The 17,001-nt window shown below is 53.0% G+C and overlaps 4 protein-coding genes across 4 annotated transcripts; 3 read left to right on the plus strand and 1 right to left on the minus strand.

The window, feature by feature from the left end:
• Positions 1–504: 504 nt before the first annotated feature.
• Positions 505–8,318, plus strand: CTAM01_02794 (uncharacterized protein; the record flags this gene model as incomplete). The annotated part of the gene is made up of 5 exons (XM_060518832.1): positions 505–966; positions 1,019–3,007; positions 3,068–4,619; positions 8,100–8,236; positions 8,295–8,318. The coding sequence occupies 5 exons, from the start codon at positions 505–507 to the stop codon at positions 8,316–8,318; spliced, it is 4,164 nt and encodes a 1,387-aa protein (XP_060386635.1).
• Positions 8,319–10,550: 2,232 nt separating this feature from the next.
• On the plus strand, positions 10,551–12,335 carry CTAM01_02795 (major facilitator superfamily transporter; the record flags this gene model as incomplete). Its single annotated transcript, XM_060518833.1, has 3 exons — positions 10,551–10,620; positions 10,779–11,144; positions 11,197–12,335. The coding sequence occupies 3 exons, from the start codon at positions 10,551–10,553 to the stop codon at positions 12,333–12,335; spliced, it is 1,575 nt and encodes a 524-aa protein (XP_060386636.1).
• Positions 12,336–13,164: 829 nt separating this feature from the next.
• On the plus strand, positions 13,165–14,478 carry CTAM01_02796 (uncharacterized protein; the record flags this gene model as incomplete). The annotated part of the gene is made up of 1 exon (XM_060518834.1): positions 13,165–14,478. The coding sequence occupies one exon, from the start codon at positions 13,165–13,167 to the stop codon at positions 14,476–14,478; it is 1,314 nt and encodes a 437-aa protein (XP_060386637.1).
• A 356-nt stretch (positions 14,479–14,834) lies between these two features.
• On the minus strand, positions 14,835–16,425 carry CTAM01_02797 (APSES transcription factor Xbp1; the record flags this gene model as incomplete). Its single annotated transcript, XM_060518835.1, has 4 exons — positions 14,835–15,703; positions 15,756–15,840; positions 15,887–16,002; positions 16,059–16,425. 4 exons carry the CDS (start codon positions 16,423–16,425, stop codon positions 14,835–14,837), a joined length of 1,437 nt encoding a protein of 478 aa, XP_060386638.1.
• Between the last annotated feature and the right edge of the window lie 576 nt (positions 16,426–17,001).

Here is a 17,001-nt window from a genome sequence, read left to right on the forward strand (position 1 = left end):
TAATCACAAAGTCAGCCATATTACCTACTCGACCACTCTGACTCTGGATCCATATGGAATCATAGTATGAAGTAGTGGGGAACTTGATCTCGGTGAGCAGCTCATCGCACTCGGGGCCGTCTGGGCTATGTATTTGGCGAATTAGACATGAACACGAGATACCACGCATGGGCAGCTGAAAAGTTGGAGACGTCGCGATTATCCAATTGGATTATGTTGCACTCGGCGCGTAGATGCATATGCAATAGCCTCCGTGGACGGCAAGGATGACGGGGATGAGCCCTATTTCGTGCTGCAACAAGGCTATTTGGCGATTGGTCGTATTGCAATAAAATCATGTGTCGAACAGTGGCCAAGATTGGAATTTTTGGGGGACTTTACATTTCCCCGCAGGCAGCTTGATGCTTCGACTTTCCCTTCCAGACCGTAACAGCCATCAACGAGTTTCACCGTGTTCAATTTTGGTTCACGCCATATCTTGGCTAAGAGAAATCGCCAGTCGTCATGTGTCTCGCTTGTTTCAAGTTCTGGCACGAGGGCAAAAAAAGGGATGTTTCCTCAACTCATTCGGCTCAGGCGTCCAATCCTCTGTCGGCATCCAATCCTCTATCGGCATCCGATTCTCTGTCGGCAGACAGCCTGCAGGAGCGCCTGTGGATTGAGGCGTATGATGCCCTTGAGGCCGGGGAAAAAAGCATAGTGGAAGCATACGAGAAACTCCTTGTACACAGGCTTGAAAAGGTCTTGGACAAAACCGAAATTACCCCGGCAATACTGAAAAAACGAGATCAAATGAAGAGATTTGTTGACGCCGGGCTCTCAGAGTCGCAGCAAATTGCAGACATTAAGGGAAATATTGAAGAATTCGGTCGAATCTTATCGCCAGTAAAGAAAGTGATGGACGTCGTCGTTCTGGCGGCTCCCCAGGCTGCTATCCCATGGTCTTGCGTCTCTTTCTCTCTCCAGGTCGGTCGATCTGGTTATTTGAAACTTGGCTTACAATCTCTAACTTCACCAGATCCTTGCAAACCCTCTGACGGAGTCCAGTATCAACCGCGAAGGCATTACGTACGTTTTGTCGACGATGGATTGGTATTGCAAACTTGTTGAGCTTCTTATGGACGGCGAGGACCGGTCGAAGACGCTTAGAGATGAACTCGAGAAACAAATTGTCGAGCTGTACAAAAGGCTTCTCCTGTACCAAATGAAGAGCGTCTGTCGTTACTACAGGTCTCAGATCCTAGTCTTACTTGGAGATGTCTTCAAGATCGATGACTGGACGGGAGAACTCACTGGTGTTAAGGAAGCCGAGGATCAGGTGCGGACCAGGCTGGGTCAATATCAGAGCTCGTCGATTTGTGGCGCGCTCAAAACCCTGGCTCGTGCCATGCAGGATCAAACCGACCAAATTCAAGATCTGTCATCTTTGATTCAGAAGCAGTATCAAGCGCAACAAGACAGAGACAAGCACCGGGATAGGGAAAACTGCTTGATTGACTTTCGTCAGAAGGTTGACCCCCATCACGAAAAGGACCGTATACAGAACGAGAAAGGGGGGCTTCTTCGAGATGCTTACTCCTGGGTTCTGGACCACGATAGGTACGGGAAATGGCACAAGGAAACTCATCACAAGATACTCTGGATCAAGGGCGATCCGGGTAAGGGGAAAACCATGCTCATATGCGGCATCATTGACGAACTAGAGACGGACCCTACTCACACCCTATCATATTTCTTCTGTCAAGCCACCGAGACGACACTCAACAATGCCACTGCTGTGCTACGAGGGCTTATCTATGGACTTGCAAAGAGATATTCGCAGGTCTATCGGCACATCTACGACAAATACAAAGATGGCGGCGGAAAGGCGGCATTCGAAGGAGACAGCGCGTGGGGAGTGATGTGCGGTATTATGAACGCCATACTAGGTGATCCACTGATGAATGGTGTGCTGTTGATTGTAGACGCTCTCGACGAATGCGTGGAAGGTCGCCAGAAGCTTTTGGATTTCATTTGCGAGAGATCAAACGATTCTCGTGCCAAGTGGATAGTGTCCAGCCGCAATTGGCGGGAAATCGAGACAAACCTCGAGAGGATCACGGAACGGACGTCGGCGCTGTCCCTGGAGCTGAACGGCGATCTTGTTTCCCATGCTGTTCGCATATACATTCGAAGAAAGGTTGACAAGCTCGCTGAGAAACAACCTTATCATGACGACTTAAAACTCCGCAACCACGTCGAGAAGTACCTCAACGACAACTCGAGCGACACATTTCTATGGGTGGCATTGGTCTGCAATGCGCTTCGTCAAGACAACATTATAAGACGAAACCACGTCATCGGGCCGAAAGGGGTTCTGCAAACATTCCCTAAAGGACTCGACAAGCTATACAAGCGCATGTTCCAGTACATTTCTGGTGCGATGGATGCAGATCTATGCAAAGATGTTTTGGCCGTCACATCGATCCTAGAACGCTCTATCACATCTCTTGAACTTTGCTCCATCATGGGCCTGTCGCAGCATTTTGACGGTAAAGTTGAGACTTTAGAAGATGCCGTGCGATGTTGTGGTTCTTTCTTGAGTCTTCGAGATGGAACTGTTTATTTCGTACACCAGTCAGCCCGAGATTTTCTACTCGACAAGGAGGAAGACACCTTTGCCAATCTTTTCCCGGGCGGAGTCGAGGGTTTGCATTGGGCAGTGTGTTTGAGATCATTGGGTGCCATCTCCAAGGTCATACGCCGTAACATCTATGAACTAGAAGATGTCGGCATTGCCCAAAAGGATATCATCATGCCTGAACCGGATCCTTTGGCCTCTGTTGCATATTCTTGCGCTTTTTGGATGAAACACCTGGGAGAATCAAGTACTGAGAGGGACATCAAAGACCATGAGTTTGTCAACGAGTTTCTTCGAACCAACTTTCTGTACTGGCTCGAGGCCCTTGCCCTCATCGGTGAGCTGTTGCAAGCAGTACAAGGCATACAGAAGCTTCAAAATATGATCGTAGGTTAAATTGCAACTTCCATGAAGTTACATTAGGATCATAAGCTAACAATGATTCAGAGAGGAAAGCCAGCCTCGAAAGACGGAAGTATAGCAAACTTAGTCCACGACGCAAATCGTTTTCTACTATATCACAAAGAAATGATTGCCGAGTTTCCCTTACAAATCTATGAGTCAGCCTTACTATTCAGTCCTGAAGAGAGTGTCGTCAGAAAGCACTTCTTCGAGGATCACGCACCCCAATGGATCTCGATAATGCCAGGCTTAGACTTGACGTGGAATACGCGTTTGCAGTCTCTTACCGGGCATGAATACAGGGTCAATACTGTGGTATACTCGCCAAATGGCCAATGGATTCTTTCTGGCTCTGCAGATGGCACTGTGAAGCTCTGGCAAGCAGAGAGTGGACATTGTGAATACACATATGGTGGTTTCGGCAAAGAACTTTACAGTCGGGCCGAAAAACTCCGAAAAGCCGGTGTGCGGTCAGTGGCCTTTTCAGGGGACAGTCAAACATATACCGCCGCGTCTAGTAACGGAGTCATCAAGGTCTGGGATCTGAAAACCAATCAAGTCGAGAGTTTCAGAGGCCACGAAGAGGAGTTGGTGGTCACGACGATGGCCATCTCGCCAGATGGTCGCACTTTTGCATACGCCCTGAAGAACAAAGGGGTTCATGTATGGAGCATGGACAAGGAAATCTCTACGCGCACAATCATGGCTGATATCGACAATATAGTCTCGCTAAGCTTCACGACAGACGGTCGATGGCTTGCTTCGTTCTCTCAAAACGATAATATCAAGATCTGGGACACTTTGACAGGAGACTGCAAACGAGAAATTGACGATAGGCCGGTTGGGGGGGTGGAAATCTCGGGCGACGGACAATTGATCGCGTCATGGAGTCCTCTCGTTTGCATTTGGGAGACAAAAACTGGCCGGCTGGTTCAAGAATTCGAAAACAGTGGCGACACAGGGGCCCTGTCTATCAACTTCTCGAATAATGGAAAGCTTTTGGCTGTCTTGACCGGTCAATACATCTACATATACAACACAGCAACGGGCGACCTTACCTGGAAGACCTCACATGATAGGAGTTGCGGGCCTTCGTTCGCATTCTCACCGAACAACGAAAGACTTGTGGCAGGGTGTTCTGATGGCACCGTCAAGATGTGGGATCTCGCAAAAGGCAATAAAAACATGGCTAGTGGTGGTTTTGCGCAGAGTTTTTGCTACTCTGATGAACATCACTTCGCAGCCTACTACCCCGACTGTCAGGAGATCGCATTTTGGGGCAGATCGACCGGACATGATGTGGAGGTACAGAAATTCCATGCGGACAATGTAGATATTATTGCCATGTCCAAGGATCATCAGAAACTTGCGTCAATTTCTTCCAGCGGTCAGGTTACTGTGTGGGAGACGAAAACCGGTGCCCATACACAGCTATTTGGCGCAAACTCAGCGAATGCCAAAGGAGATGACATAAGTGACGACATAGATGACGAAACTGGCGGCCGTTTGGAAAAGATCACGTCCTTGGCCTTTCGAAACAGCTTTCAGCTTGCCTGTGGCGGCTATAAGACGATCAGAATTTTGAACACATCTGATGGTACCATCGCGCAAGAACACTACGAAGCTGATGGATTTGTTCAGCTCATGGAATTTTCGACAGATGGCCAATGGCTCGCCTACAAAACTCGTCCTCGAAAAAACGTGCATCATAGCCTCAGACTTTGGAGCACAGCGACTGGAAAAAATTTCTTATTATACGCTCCCAGCACGTTTGGTATGCCCGCCCGTTCACTGAGCTTTTCCATGGATGGCCAGCTGCTTGTGTCGACTTCGCGGGACAGTGTGTATCTGTGGGATGTGACAACTGGTCATTGTATACGTCAGTTGGACGGGCTTGGGGGTGTTCTGGCATCTTTTGATGCAGGCATAAACAGACGCCTGAACACTCAATTTGGATCCCTAACCATCGAAGACCCAGGGTCAGGCTGGCTGGGCCCAGACAACTTGAATGCAAAAATCTGTGGAGATGCTGGAGCAGCGGCCCAGGGCCTTGAAATAGCACCATCTGCAGAAGTTTCAAGAGAAAATTTACTGCCACCCTTTTGCGGGTACGGTTTCAGTTTCGAGCCCGACTGGCTGGTGCTAGATGGGCGTCGATTGCTTTGGATACCGCCGGACTACAGAACGACAATTTATTCAAGACAACTGACGCCGATCATCAACCAGTCAGCAATCATATGGATAACCAGGACAGGAAGATTAGTACGACTGTCCTTTCCATCACGACACTAGACTTCGAAAGCACTGTGGCGAGGCAACATACGGTCACGATATGGATTTGAAGCCAACCAAAAATGAAAAGAACGAATGATTCCGTAGAATCGTGATAGAGAATGATAGTGTAGACATTGCAATCTTATCCAGTGCCGCGTGCCTCTCAAGGATTAAGGGGCCATTGAGTCATGAACCACATCTCGTACGGCAAAGTACATGTTTTCTCCTCTTTCTTCTTCAAACCATGAGTTTCTCAAGTTGAAATCCTGGCCGACATCGATCTCGACACGACATCAGGCAGCATAGTACCACTACTAGGTACCTCGGGCGCAGCCTGCCGGTGGCGTCGGTGTGACAACATAAAGTAACACCAAAACACGAAAACGCACAGGGAGAAGATCCGTACGACCTATTCAGATGCCTTCTCTAACCGAGAAGAAGTTAACATCCCACCCAAAGACGTAAATTTTTAACCTGAAGCCAATTTGCCAGCGAGCGAGACCAAAATCGAGATCCAAGTCGCATTCCGTCGAACGACAGGAAGCCGCAAGCTCACCATCGCACGTCACACGACACAAGACCAACGAACATCACTCCCCCACACCGGAACCTATCAAACAGCATCAACCGCATCATTCACAGCGAAGACAAGAGACGTCGTCAAAGGCGGCTCTGTTCACGACGTCGAACGGGCGTGGGGGTTGACGAGAACGTCAGCGCCCTATAGGATGGCGTGCGCGGGGTGGGTGGGGCGCGCCGCCAGGGACCATGGCACACCCTTGTCTCTGGCCGTTGGAGAGTCTCATTTCGAGAATTAAACATTTGATATCGAAGGATGTCGATGTCAAATGCCGCTAAATCACAATCCCATCAAGTTTGGAGTGGCAAACGTCGAGGTGGCCACCTTGTTGGACAGCGCAAAGTATCACGTTGATAGGCAATCATGGCGGTGTGTGGTTGCCACCTCGTGATGTGATAGGCGGAGATCAGCGCCGTTGGACGTTTCCCAGAGCGGAAAACTCCTGGAACCTAGGGGGGGAAAGCACAACAAAACAGACACAAAAGGGTGGCTAACTCTTCTAGCGTTCGCCACAAGCGTTTCCCTCCAGGTAAGCCAGCTTGTGACTCAAGACTGTTGATCTCTACACGTGTGAAAGGGCAACGATAGTCAAAGAGCGTCGTTAGCGACCGAGTGCCACCCACCCCACTCCCCACGGCTTCACACCCCTCCAAGGATTCCAAACGGGAACTAGCGCAAGTTCCCATGAGGAACCCTGTCGTGGGGCCAGCCGGAGGACGATGCCTGCAGATGGGGATGCGGGGCGGCGAAGAACAGATTCAACGTCGCTGAAACGGGGGTTATTTGATGATATTCTGGGTTGAAGGAGCGGTTCAAGAGAATGAGAAGAGGGAGGAAGCTGTGACGAAGCAGCCATCGAGGTGGGAAACGCACTTGGTGGGAGGACAGGTTGGTCGAAAAAGTCGGTGGAGTTGGATGGCGGCCCAGCACTCGTGTTGGGACTTGGGATGGAGGTTCGGCGAGCTTGTTACCGAGGACTGTCCGTACGAAGAAGGATAAGCGGTAAATGCATTTAAGCCGTATTCCGGGATTCTCTAGCGGCGTTGCATGTGGGCGGTGGAGAACTAAACACGGAGCGTAGCGGTGGGTACGGGCTTGCGGGCGGCGCTAACGATCGTGGTGGTGCGTGTCACTCGAGGTGAGTTGCGAAAAGCATAATTTCATGCTGGCGTAAGAATGAGATACCTTAGCTCAGATGTGAGATAAGCTTGCAGGCAGTGCCATTAGGGCGCGAGGACGAGGAGCGTTATCTCGCAGCCGGGTAAAAGGACGACATACCACCTGCGACCTGAGGTGAGGCCATAACAGCCTTGGGTTGACCTCTCTGTCTCTGCCACCGGGCAGGACGCACGCAGGCACGCAGGCATGCAGGGTGCACTGCAGCTATTGTTGATGAAAGAGGTGCAGCTTGGGAGATTTGACGAGCGTCGCGTCGCATGGGCCTCGAGACTGTGTGCAGCGAGCTCTTGTCAAACCCGACCTTCCGTAGTGTACGGATAAAAGAGAACGTTGATGCGGAGAGCAGAACAAGGCAGGGCAAAGGCAGGGCAGCTGCGTGGTGCTTCCTTGCCTGTCAACAAATGCATCGACGGGGGACTGGGGACCACCGAGGTCGGCGCTGGGGTTGATCGCGCTTAGAGGGCCTGCAAGGTGGATGAACGGGCTTGCGAGTTGCGACCTTGTGCTGGCCCTGGTTTGACTGCCGCCCATCCACTTTCTGTGTTGCTATTCGCTCTATCCGTACGGAGTATGTATCCGTAGTGTACGATTGTTTTGAAGCTGGGGCCAGGCTTGACTGGGGATGGCTTCTGTTCAAGATCTGCTACGTTTTGAACCGATCGCTTCACTTGTGAGCCCTTGGCCTCGGGCAACCTGAACCTTGAAAGGTTCCACAACATCGTCATAGCTATGGCCCTCGCACACCGCATCTTGTCAGAAAAAGACTGTAGGAGGGCTACTCAGAGTACAGTCCTTGGAATGGGAAATTGGTATAGTCTGAAGGGGTGGCTCTGCTCGTCCCCAGCCATAAAGTAAGGCAGCAGGCGAGAAGTATGTGTTGGGTGGCATAGCGGTTTAGACTCGTAAAAAATGACAAAAATGGAATTGGTGGTTGTCAGGCGACGTGGTCTTCGTGGACGCTCCATGTGGGTTCGCAACAATGGTCCGGTGTCGTCTGAAGTGCGCACATGCTGAGTCGCAGTAGCGCATAACACACTCCAAAAGTGGTTGTCGAGGTTGCTGCCCAGGAAATGTGGACGATGCAGTCCATGGTGGCGGAGAAGAAGGAGGAGGAGGAAGAAGACTGCGAAAGACGGCCAAAGGTGGGAACTTTGAGAGTCAACGGGAGCCGGGAAGTGCTGGTGCGACGAGCCTTTGGTCCAATGAAGAGGTCCAATGACTAACGAACTCGCATACAAGGATGCGGCGCACGCTAGACGATGAGAATAGCTGGGGCTTTACACAGTGCAGAGAAACTTGTCCCAATCAGCCGTCCCAAGTGCGTCGGAGCCGCCAGCCAATAGCACCAGCACCCATGGCAGAATTGGGCCATGAATTGGAGCAAGGAGCAAGGAGCATGGAAAGTCGTGAGAAAGTGGGCGACAACGGGCAGGCATCGGCCGGGTATGTAATTTCGCTGTGCAGACGAAGCCGCCCTTGGTGCTTCAATAGACACTCTGGACCGGCCCAAAACTGATGATCCGTGGAGCTCTCAAGGCTTTTGTCGGTCGATGCTGGTCGTGTCATGCAGTATCTTGTGCGCTTGTTGCAATCCTTGCGGTGAAGTCGTTACATTCAGCCAGGGGGACCGGAAACCAGTCCCGGCACTCGCGTGGGACAATCGGTAGTCATCCGCTGGTGACGGGTTTCGGTGACGTTGACCGAAATCTTTTGACTGCTCATGATGATGACCGCCGCGGACTGACATGAAGAGAGGAGAGAGGAGGCGAGGTGTGCGTTGGGGCTGGTTGTTGGAGGACGAACCGGCTTGTTTTTCGGTGAAGATGAATTTCCTCTTTGAGTGAGGCTGTCGTGGTTTCGAGAACTAACAACTCATCATCCAATGTTCCGATGGAGGGAGGGGTGCAATGTCAATGACTGGCGGCCGGCAATAGCATGCGGAGTGTCAATAAGGTAGGCGCAGATTGCTTTCTTAGTTGCAGGCGGCAGTAGGTTTGGAAGATCCTTGGAGTAAGCGTGCGTGTGATGTGGTGGTGATGCTGCTGCTGATGGTGGTCAGTTGGGTCGGAGACAAAAAGGAAATGGGAAGGAAGCCGTCGCAAGTGTCTAGTTCGCGCTCCTTCCATCCGACGAACCGAAGACCGACAGCCGGTCTTCTTTCCTCCTCCACCTTGATGCATCGCACTTCACCTTGATCAGCCGCCGTCAAGTCAGAACGAGCAAGAAAACCCACCACACACGACACACTCCCGTCTGAGTCTCTCACACGACACGACAATCGACGGAAGAGCTACTGCATCGACAAGGAATCGTAGTGCAACTTGTAAGCGGATATTCCTCTAGAGCCCGTGCACTCAGCATCCTGGACTCTCTGGAGCTGTGTGGTGGAGAGAACATGATAACTTGGGAACTTGCAACGAGAAAGTGACGGGAGCATAGAAAGAGAGAGAAAAAAAACAAAAAAAGGACGCTAAACTAGCGCAAGATCCCTCCCCCGTCACCTGCATGGAGTATCCGTAGTCCTTAGCGGTAGCGGCAGCGGCAGCGCCACTTATGCAACTATCCCAGGCCGAAATCTGCTCTTCTTCCGCATATCTGCATACCCTATCCGTACTACGCAGTTGACTGAGAGTCTGAGGTGCGGTACCCTGGCGCATGAGCTGCGTGAGGTGCATCGTTCAGTCCGTGCAGGCGCAGTCCATCAGTCGAAGCTCCCCCCTCCATGGCTCCTTCCCTGTCGTCGCGCGGCCAGACTTGCTGCTTTCCTCGGATGCCGTCGGTCTGGAAACCGCAATTCCCCTGTTCTCTCCACCTGGCTGTCTCTTGAAGTCTTGCGATCCTTGCAATCCGAATCACTCAGGATGCACTCCATCCATCCCACTTGAGCAGAGAGCCCCGCCACACTGTGTCACTGTGTGCTGAAGGACGGGACGGTGTAAGTCGTATCAGACGAGGAAAGAAAGCGAGACGGGACGAAAAAAAAAAACATCTCGCTCACGCCGCCCGTCATATGCATTCCTCCCACCAGTGACCTCCCGCAACTCTCTCGCATCCCACCGTGCAACTCTACTGCATCCGCCGGCTTCCTCTCCCGCTTGCATCCGCCAGTCTTCTTTTCTTCTAGCTCCATCAGGCACTCCGGGTTGCTGCAAGCGCTTGTTTCCACCCTCCCACCCTGCGAGACTCGGGAGAAGGCCGTTATCGTACACGGATCCACGTCCAAGAACCAATATTTACCTCCCCTCCTCTCCTGCTTCCGCTCTTGGCCAACATTCCTTTTCTCTCTCCCTCGATAACATCTCTTCTGAAGACGGACGAAACATCTTCTTGTGTAGTCGCATCCTACAAGACGTCACCGCCGCCGGCCAGGACAGGAGGAAACGTGTATAAGCGTACACGCATCCCGACATTTCATTCTTCAAGTTTCCTACGTTCCAGTAGATTCTTCGTCGAGTGTTCTGTCGCATCGTAAGACTTGAACCAAGTCGAGAGACAATGGCCCTAACCATGCAGAAAAGCCCTCGCAACCCAGACGACTTTCCCACCATTCAGCTCTTCCTCCTTGGTACGTCCATCCACCACTGCATTCCCTACTGCCACAACCACATTCCTTCACCTGGCATTCCCTGTCTTGCCGCGTTCCAACGTTACACATACACACCCACATACACACCCAACACCACCTCTTCTCTCCAGCCACGCATACTAACGCCGCACTTTCAGCGATTGTTCGTCTCGCCGAACCCATCGCACTCACCTCCATCTTCCCCTACGCCTGGGCCCTCGTCAAGAGATTCGAAATCGGCAACGCTGAAGATGCATCCTTCTACGCCGGCCTCCTCATCTCCTCCTTCTCCCTCGCGGAGGCCCTGATGGGCATGTACTGGGGCGGTCTCTCTGACCGTATCGGAAGAAAACCCGTACTTCTCCTGGGATGCGTCGGCACAATGTTCAGCATGGTCATGGTCGGCTTCGCCTCCAACATCTGGATTGCTCTGGCTGGCAGAGCTATCGGCGGTCTTCTTAACGGCAACATCGGCGTCATCCAGACCATGGTTGGTGAATTGGTCACCAAGCCTGAGCATGAGCGTAAGAGTCCTCTCCCCTGACCACCAAGCCTCGCATTGTGCTAATCTTGTAGCCCGCGCTTTCTCGGTTATGCCCTTCGTGTGGTCTATTGGCACAATCATCGGTCCCTTTATTGGCGGTACCTTTGCCGACCCCCACGACGCCTTTCCCAGCATCTTCCCCGTCGACGGCATGTTCTACCGCTACCCGTACCTTCTGCCCAACCTTGTCTGCGCCGGTCTCCTGCTCGTCAGCATCATCCTGGGTTACTTCCTCCTCGAGGAGACTCACCCCGACATGCAGCCTCGCGTCTTCATGCCCGACGACACATACGCTTCCGAGGAGACTCCCCTACTGGAGACCTCGGATGCCATGAAGAGACCTGCCGTTGACCTGAGAGATGACAACTATGGAACTGTCCGCGGTCGCAGCACGCAGACCCCCGCGAAGAAGGCCGACCAGTCCTACAACATCTACACCAAGCCCATCATGTCGCTGATTCTGGCGCTGTGCATCTTCACCTACCACTCAATGACCTACGACCATCTCTTGCCCATCTTCTTCGAAGACGACCGCGCCACTTCCCCGATCACCGTTCTTACCGACGCTTCGAGCCCCTTCTACACCCCTGGCGGCTTGGGTCTCTCGCTCCGCGCCGTAGGCATGATCATGGCGGTGAACGGTGTCATTGCACTCTTCGTGCAGGCCGTCATCTTCCCATTCGCCGCTGAGAAGTTTGGTGTCTACCGACTTTTCATCATCGTCACCGTCCTGCACCCGATCGCCTACGTCATGGTCCCGAGCCTGCTGTTCCTTCCCGAGTCGCTTGTATACGCCGGCATCTACTTCTGCTTGGCTGTCCGCAACGTCCTTTCCATCATCTTGTACCCTCTGCTCCTCATCTTGATCAAGGAGGTCACTCCCACTCCCAAGGCCCTGGGCAAGGTCAACGGTCTCGCCGCTAGCGCCGCCGCTGGCTTCCGCATGATCGCTCCGCCTGTTGCCGGATGGCTGTACACTTTCGGAAGCAAGGTTGATTGCACGGCTTTGGCATGGTATGGCAGTGCCGTCGTTGCTGTAATTGGTGCTATCCAGTGCTTCTCCGTGAAGCGTGAGCGCAAGTTGGATGTGAGCGAGGAGGACGCCCAGCCTTGCTTGCAGAAGAAGGAATCCCGAGTCAGCATCAGGGAGGTGTTCTCGGACGAGGAATGAATGTGTTGTCAGATGAATGCGACGAATATGGTCTGAGCGGGGAGATTTCACGAAACGGAGTTCAAAAAAGATTTCACGACCCAACCAAAGCATGAGAAAGGGCTATAGAAGGGGAGTTTGTTTGCTTTTCTTCGGTCGAAACAGTACGGCGTCACGGATAGGGGCTCGAATTTTGGAGTTGGTCTCATCCATGAGTGTCGGATAGACTAGAGACGCTTTTTTGGTCATTGGCGGGCATGGAGTTTTGTTGCATTTATTCGGCGTTGGGAGCGGCTATTACTTGGTCATTTACCATAACTAGTTAATCGCTCTAATAGAATTGAAGTCATTCTGATGAACTTGGCATTTCCACTTGAGTGTGAATTGGCTAGGTGATTTTCATAACTCCAAATCAACGGAATATGTTATTTAATCACCCGAATCAATCATCAGCTGCGATGAATTGTTCAGAGTAACTTCTTCTGCGCTCAAGTGAGGTTGAAGAGTCAGAATTCTACGAGGTTCGCAGCTCCTCCATGAACTCCAGAATTTGAAAGATCTGCCCAATGAAAATCGCCACCGCAAAGCCGACCACACACACAAACTTCAACTCACCTCCGAATTTTTCGCTCAATCACAGGCTCACAAACAACAAGCGACAAATCTCATATGAGACTCATCAGATTCACACCACAACCTGCAACTCATTCAGCTGAGACGAACCGTTTTTTACACAGCCTCTCAGACAGTTTGCGACTTGACCAGTGCCAGGCAAACTCAGAAACAGAAAACACCCAGCAACAATCACACCGCGGAAAAAAAAAGCGGGGACGCATCCTCACCCGCAACAATGGTCCAGATGGAAGAAATCACAGACCAAATGGCCGACGCCATGATCGCCGAAGTCCAGCGCCGCGACGCAGAGCAAGCGGCAGCAGCACAAGCAGCTGCCGCCTCCATCCCCGGTGCCGCCAAGGGCGCCGCTCTACCGCCCGGCCACGCCCTGCTAAGCGGCAAAACAGCCGACGAGGTCCTGGCCGACCTGAACAAGTCCCCGCTCTTCATGACCTCGCTCGAGGAGAACGACGACGTCGCGGCGCTGCAGGCGCTCGCGTACGAGGGGACGGCGAGGGAGAACGGAGAAGAGTTCAAGGAGCGCGGGAACGAGTGTTTCAAGGCCAAGATGTATGCTGACGCCAAGGAGTTTTATGGTAAAGGGATTGAGATTCTGGCGGTGGAGGAGAAGAGGAGGGCGAAGGGGGAGAAGACTTTTCATACGGAGAAGGCCAAGGTTGAGGGCGAGAGCGCAGCAGAGGAGGGAGAAGAAGAAGAAGAAAGAGATGTCGAGGTTGAGGACGACGAGGAGGAGATCGCCAAGCAGAGATCCGTCCTGGAGTCGCTGTACGTCAACCGCGCGGCGTGCCACCTCGAGCTCGGCAACTTCAGGTCGTGCTGGACGGACTGCGGTCTCGCGCTGCGGCTGAACCCGAAGAACCTGAAAGCCTACTACCGCTCCGCGCGCGCCCTGCTCAAGGTCGAGCGCGTCGCGGAGGCCGACGACGCGTGCGCGAGGGGCCTGGCGCTGGACGAGGGGAATAAACCGCTGCAGGCCGTGGCGCGGGACATCATCAAGGCCGCGGAGCGCGCCGACGCCAAGACGAAGAGAGAGCAGGAGAGGAAGGCGGGGGAGAGGAGACGGGAGATGTTGTTGAGGGCCGCGCTCGCCGCGCGGGGGATCAAGACGCGGACGACGGAGCAGCCGCCCGAGATGGAGGACGCGCGGATGAGGCTCGTGCCTGACGAGGAGGATCCGGCGAGTAGTCTGAGTTTCCCCGCGGTGCTGCTGTACCCCCTGCAGATGGAGAGCGATTTCATAAAGGCGTGGAATGAGACGGAGTGCGTGGGGGATCATTTGGGGTATATCCTCCCTCTGCCGTGGGATCAGAAGGGGGAGTATGCTAGCCCGGCCGGGGTGGAGTGTTACATGGAGACGGCGGCGGGCGGGCTGGTCAAGGTTGGTAAGAAGGCTTCGCTGTTGAAGATTTTGAGCGGTGGGAGTGTGGAGGTTGTGGATGGGATTGTGAGGGTGTATGTTGTTCCTGTGGCGAGGGCCAAGGGGTGGGTTGAGGAGTTCAAGGTGAAGAAGGCTGCGGAGAAGAGGTAGTCTGGCTTCGGGTTAACTTGACTGCATGATGATTGAATGTTTAGAAGAAAGGCATTTGCTGCGGTTGCGAAGAAGGAAGTCTTGATGATCAGACATGCTGACTACTTTATTAAATGCTTTTGCATTCCACCAAACACCGTACTTAACCCCCGACTTTTCAGAAATGAAGCTGGAGAGCAGAGACAATAGACTTGCCAAGTTGATCTGTTCCATCCGGAAACATTATTTGGGCACCCAAGAAACAGAAATACAAAGTGAGTGCGCGAGCAAAAACATGGAAATCTAGAATACGTTCAAGTCGTTCGAGTCATCCATCACTTCCCTTCCCGTTCTTTGTCCCGTCCTCCCCAGTTAGTTCAAGCGGACGTGGCCCGCCGCCGCTTGCTGCGGTGCAAGTCAGAGCTGTCCAAGTCGCTCTGGTAGCCAGACTCCTTACGAGACGCAGTCTTGAGCGTCATGAGGCCCAGAGCAGCATTCTGCTCGGCAATCTCGGCGTCCGACTCTTCTTCCTTCCGCCGCGTGTCGGACTGAAAGCTCAGCGTAGGGCTGCTAACGTGGATACTTTCGCCAACGCTGCTGTCACAGCCGCCATCGCCGTCGTCGTGATTGACGGGACGCTTTTGTGACCACGGCGGACGAGGGGCCGGCGTGTGCTTATTGTTCAGGGGCGTGAAGCGGGGGACGGCGCTGAGGTACGGATGAGGTGTATGGGCTGTGCGGTAGATCTCGTCGGCCAAGCGGTACGGCTCTGGACGATTCGCAGCCACCCATCCGGAAGTGGGTGGCTGCGAGTGCCGTGCCGGGGTCTGGTGATATCCGTAGCTGTAGCCGACGCCGTCTGAGGCGTTGCTGGACGCCGAGTCTGGGCACGAGTGAGTGCCGCCCTCCCCGTCGTTATCGCTGTACGGGCTCATCAGACGAGTCGTGTTAAGTCGGAGTCTTCTGTCGTCGCGAAGGGGTCGCATGGGGCGCCGTTCAATGTTGGGCATGTGACCGAGGGTCATAGGCGGGAGAGCGCGGTGCTGTACTTTTCGTGACCTGTCGGCATCCTTGATGGCGTCTTCGACGATACGGTGGTCTATCACCATGCGTTGGTACTCTGGCGAGCCTGGCGGGACGCACATGGACGGAAATGAAGGGCCAAAGATGGGGATAAGGGCTCCGGCGATATTGTAGCAGAACGTGGCACATACTGCCTTGGCACATTCGTACGGCATCCAGTACCCTGAAACAGTTAGTTTCCAGAATTCATAGTTGGAAGAGACATTTCAGCTAACCTTGAGCTGCTATTGCGCCTCCCGTGATGCTGTGCGTGATATCCTTGAGTCCAGGGTTCAGGCTCAACATCTTTGCCGGAACAGTCTGTATATGTCAGTAGAGTTCCTATCAGAGAGTTACGAAGCCCTACCTTGGAATACTTGCAACACTTGAAAAAGGGAGTCATGCGGACGAGACCGACGTTGTAGTCCCACATGATAGTGAAGTCGTTGTCTTCTCCTGGCACTTTGAACTCATACTTGAAAACTAGACAGCTCGATCAGCAAAGGCAGCCGGAGAATCTCGGCATTGGAATCACGGACCTTCAAAGCTTTCACGCCCCGTCTTCTCGAAGAAGTCCTTCTTCCCGCTGTTGTATGGAATATGGGCACATGACTCCTGGATACGTTCAAATGGCGAGACACGAAAGCGATGGACCTCGCGGCGGGATATGTCGTCCAAATTCTCAAAGGGGTAGTATTTGATGACTCCACGAGGCTTGTACTTGGATACTGGAGATGGATCCTTTGACATCTTGAGCTTTGGAACGACGGGTCGGTCAAGATATGGTGACGGAGCTCTGTCTGAGTAGCAGGTTCCCGGCGAGGACATTGCAGGACTTGGGAGGAACCGAGGGGCAGGAAGCGGCCCTGAAGGCGACGGGTTAAGAAGAGAAGATACGGAAAGCATCTTGCCGGCTGTTTGTCGGTGGAAGATGTCTCGAAGGTGGTGCTATGCTGCGATGCGGACAGGACCTTGGTGAGCCGGCGTAGGCGAACCTGTTCCTAGAAAGAGGGGGGACGATGGAAGACTTAAGACAAGTCCTGCAGCAAGAGCGAGACTAGGTGTAGAGGTAACTGCTAGGCCTTTGGCAGTCGGCAAACACTTGATGTCTTCGTTCTGGGGGTTGGCGACTCAACATCCACGGGCGTGCAGCACGCTGGCAAAGTTTTCCAGGACAAGGGGGTTCGAGATTGTCGCTTTTCTTGGAGATACGGTCAATTCTGCAACGGATCCTGCACTCCAGTACGGGGCTCGGGGCTTCTTCTTGAGTTTCGACGCTCTCGGTGCAGATTTCTTTGTTGCGGTGTCTTGGAATCGACCTCTCAGCATTGAGGTCTCCGTTTGTGACCGGCCACCGCTCTTTCTTTTGCCTTATCGAGGTGAGGCTACAAAGTGATAGATGACTGGTAAGATGGTGGCAGTGGGAGACACGGAGAGTACAGACTGAAGGCGGTCTAATATGTTTCCCTTTGGAAGAGAACT

This window comes from Colletotrichum tamarilloi, assembly GCF_030869305.1.
Source record: "Colletotrichum tamarilloi strain Tom-12 chromosome Unknown Scaffold_6.1, whole genome shotgun sequence".
Classification (NCBI taxonomy): Eukaryota; Fungi; Ascomycota; class Sordariomycetes; order Glomerellales; family Glomerellaceae; genus Colletotrichum; species Colletotrichum tamarilloi.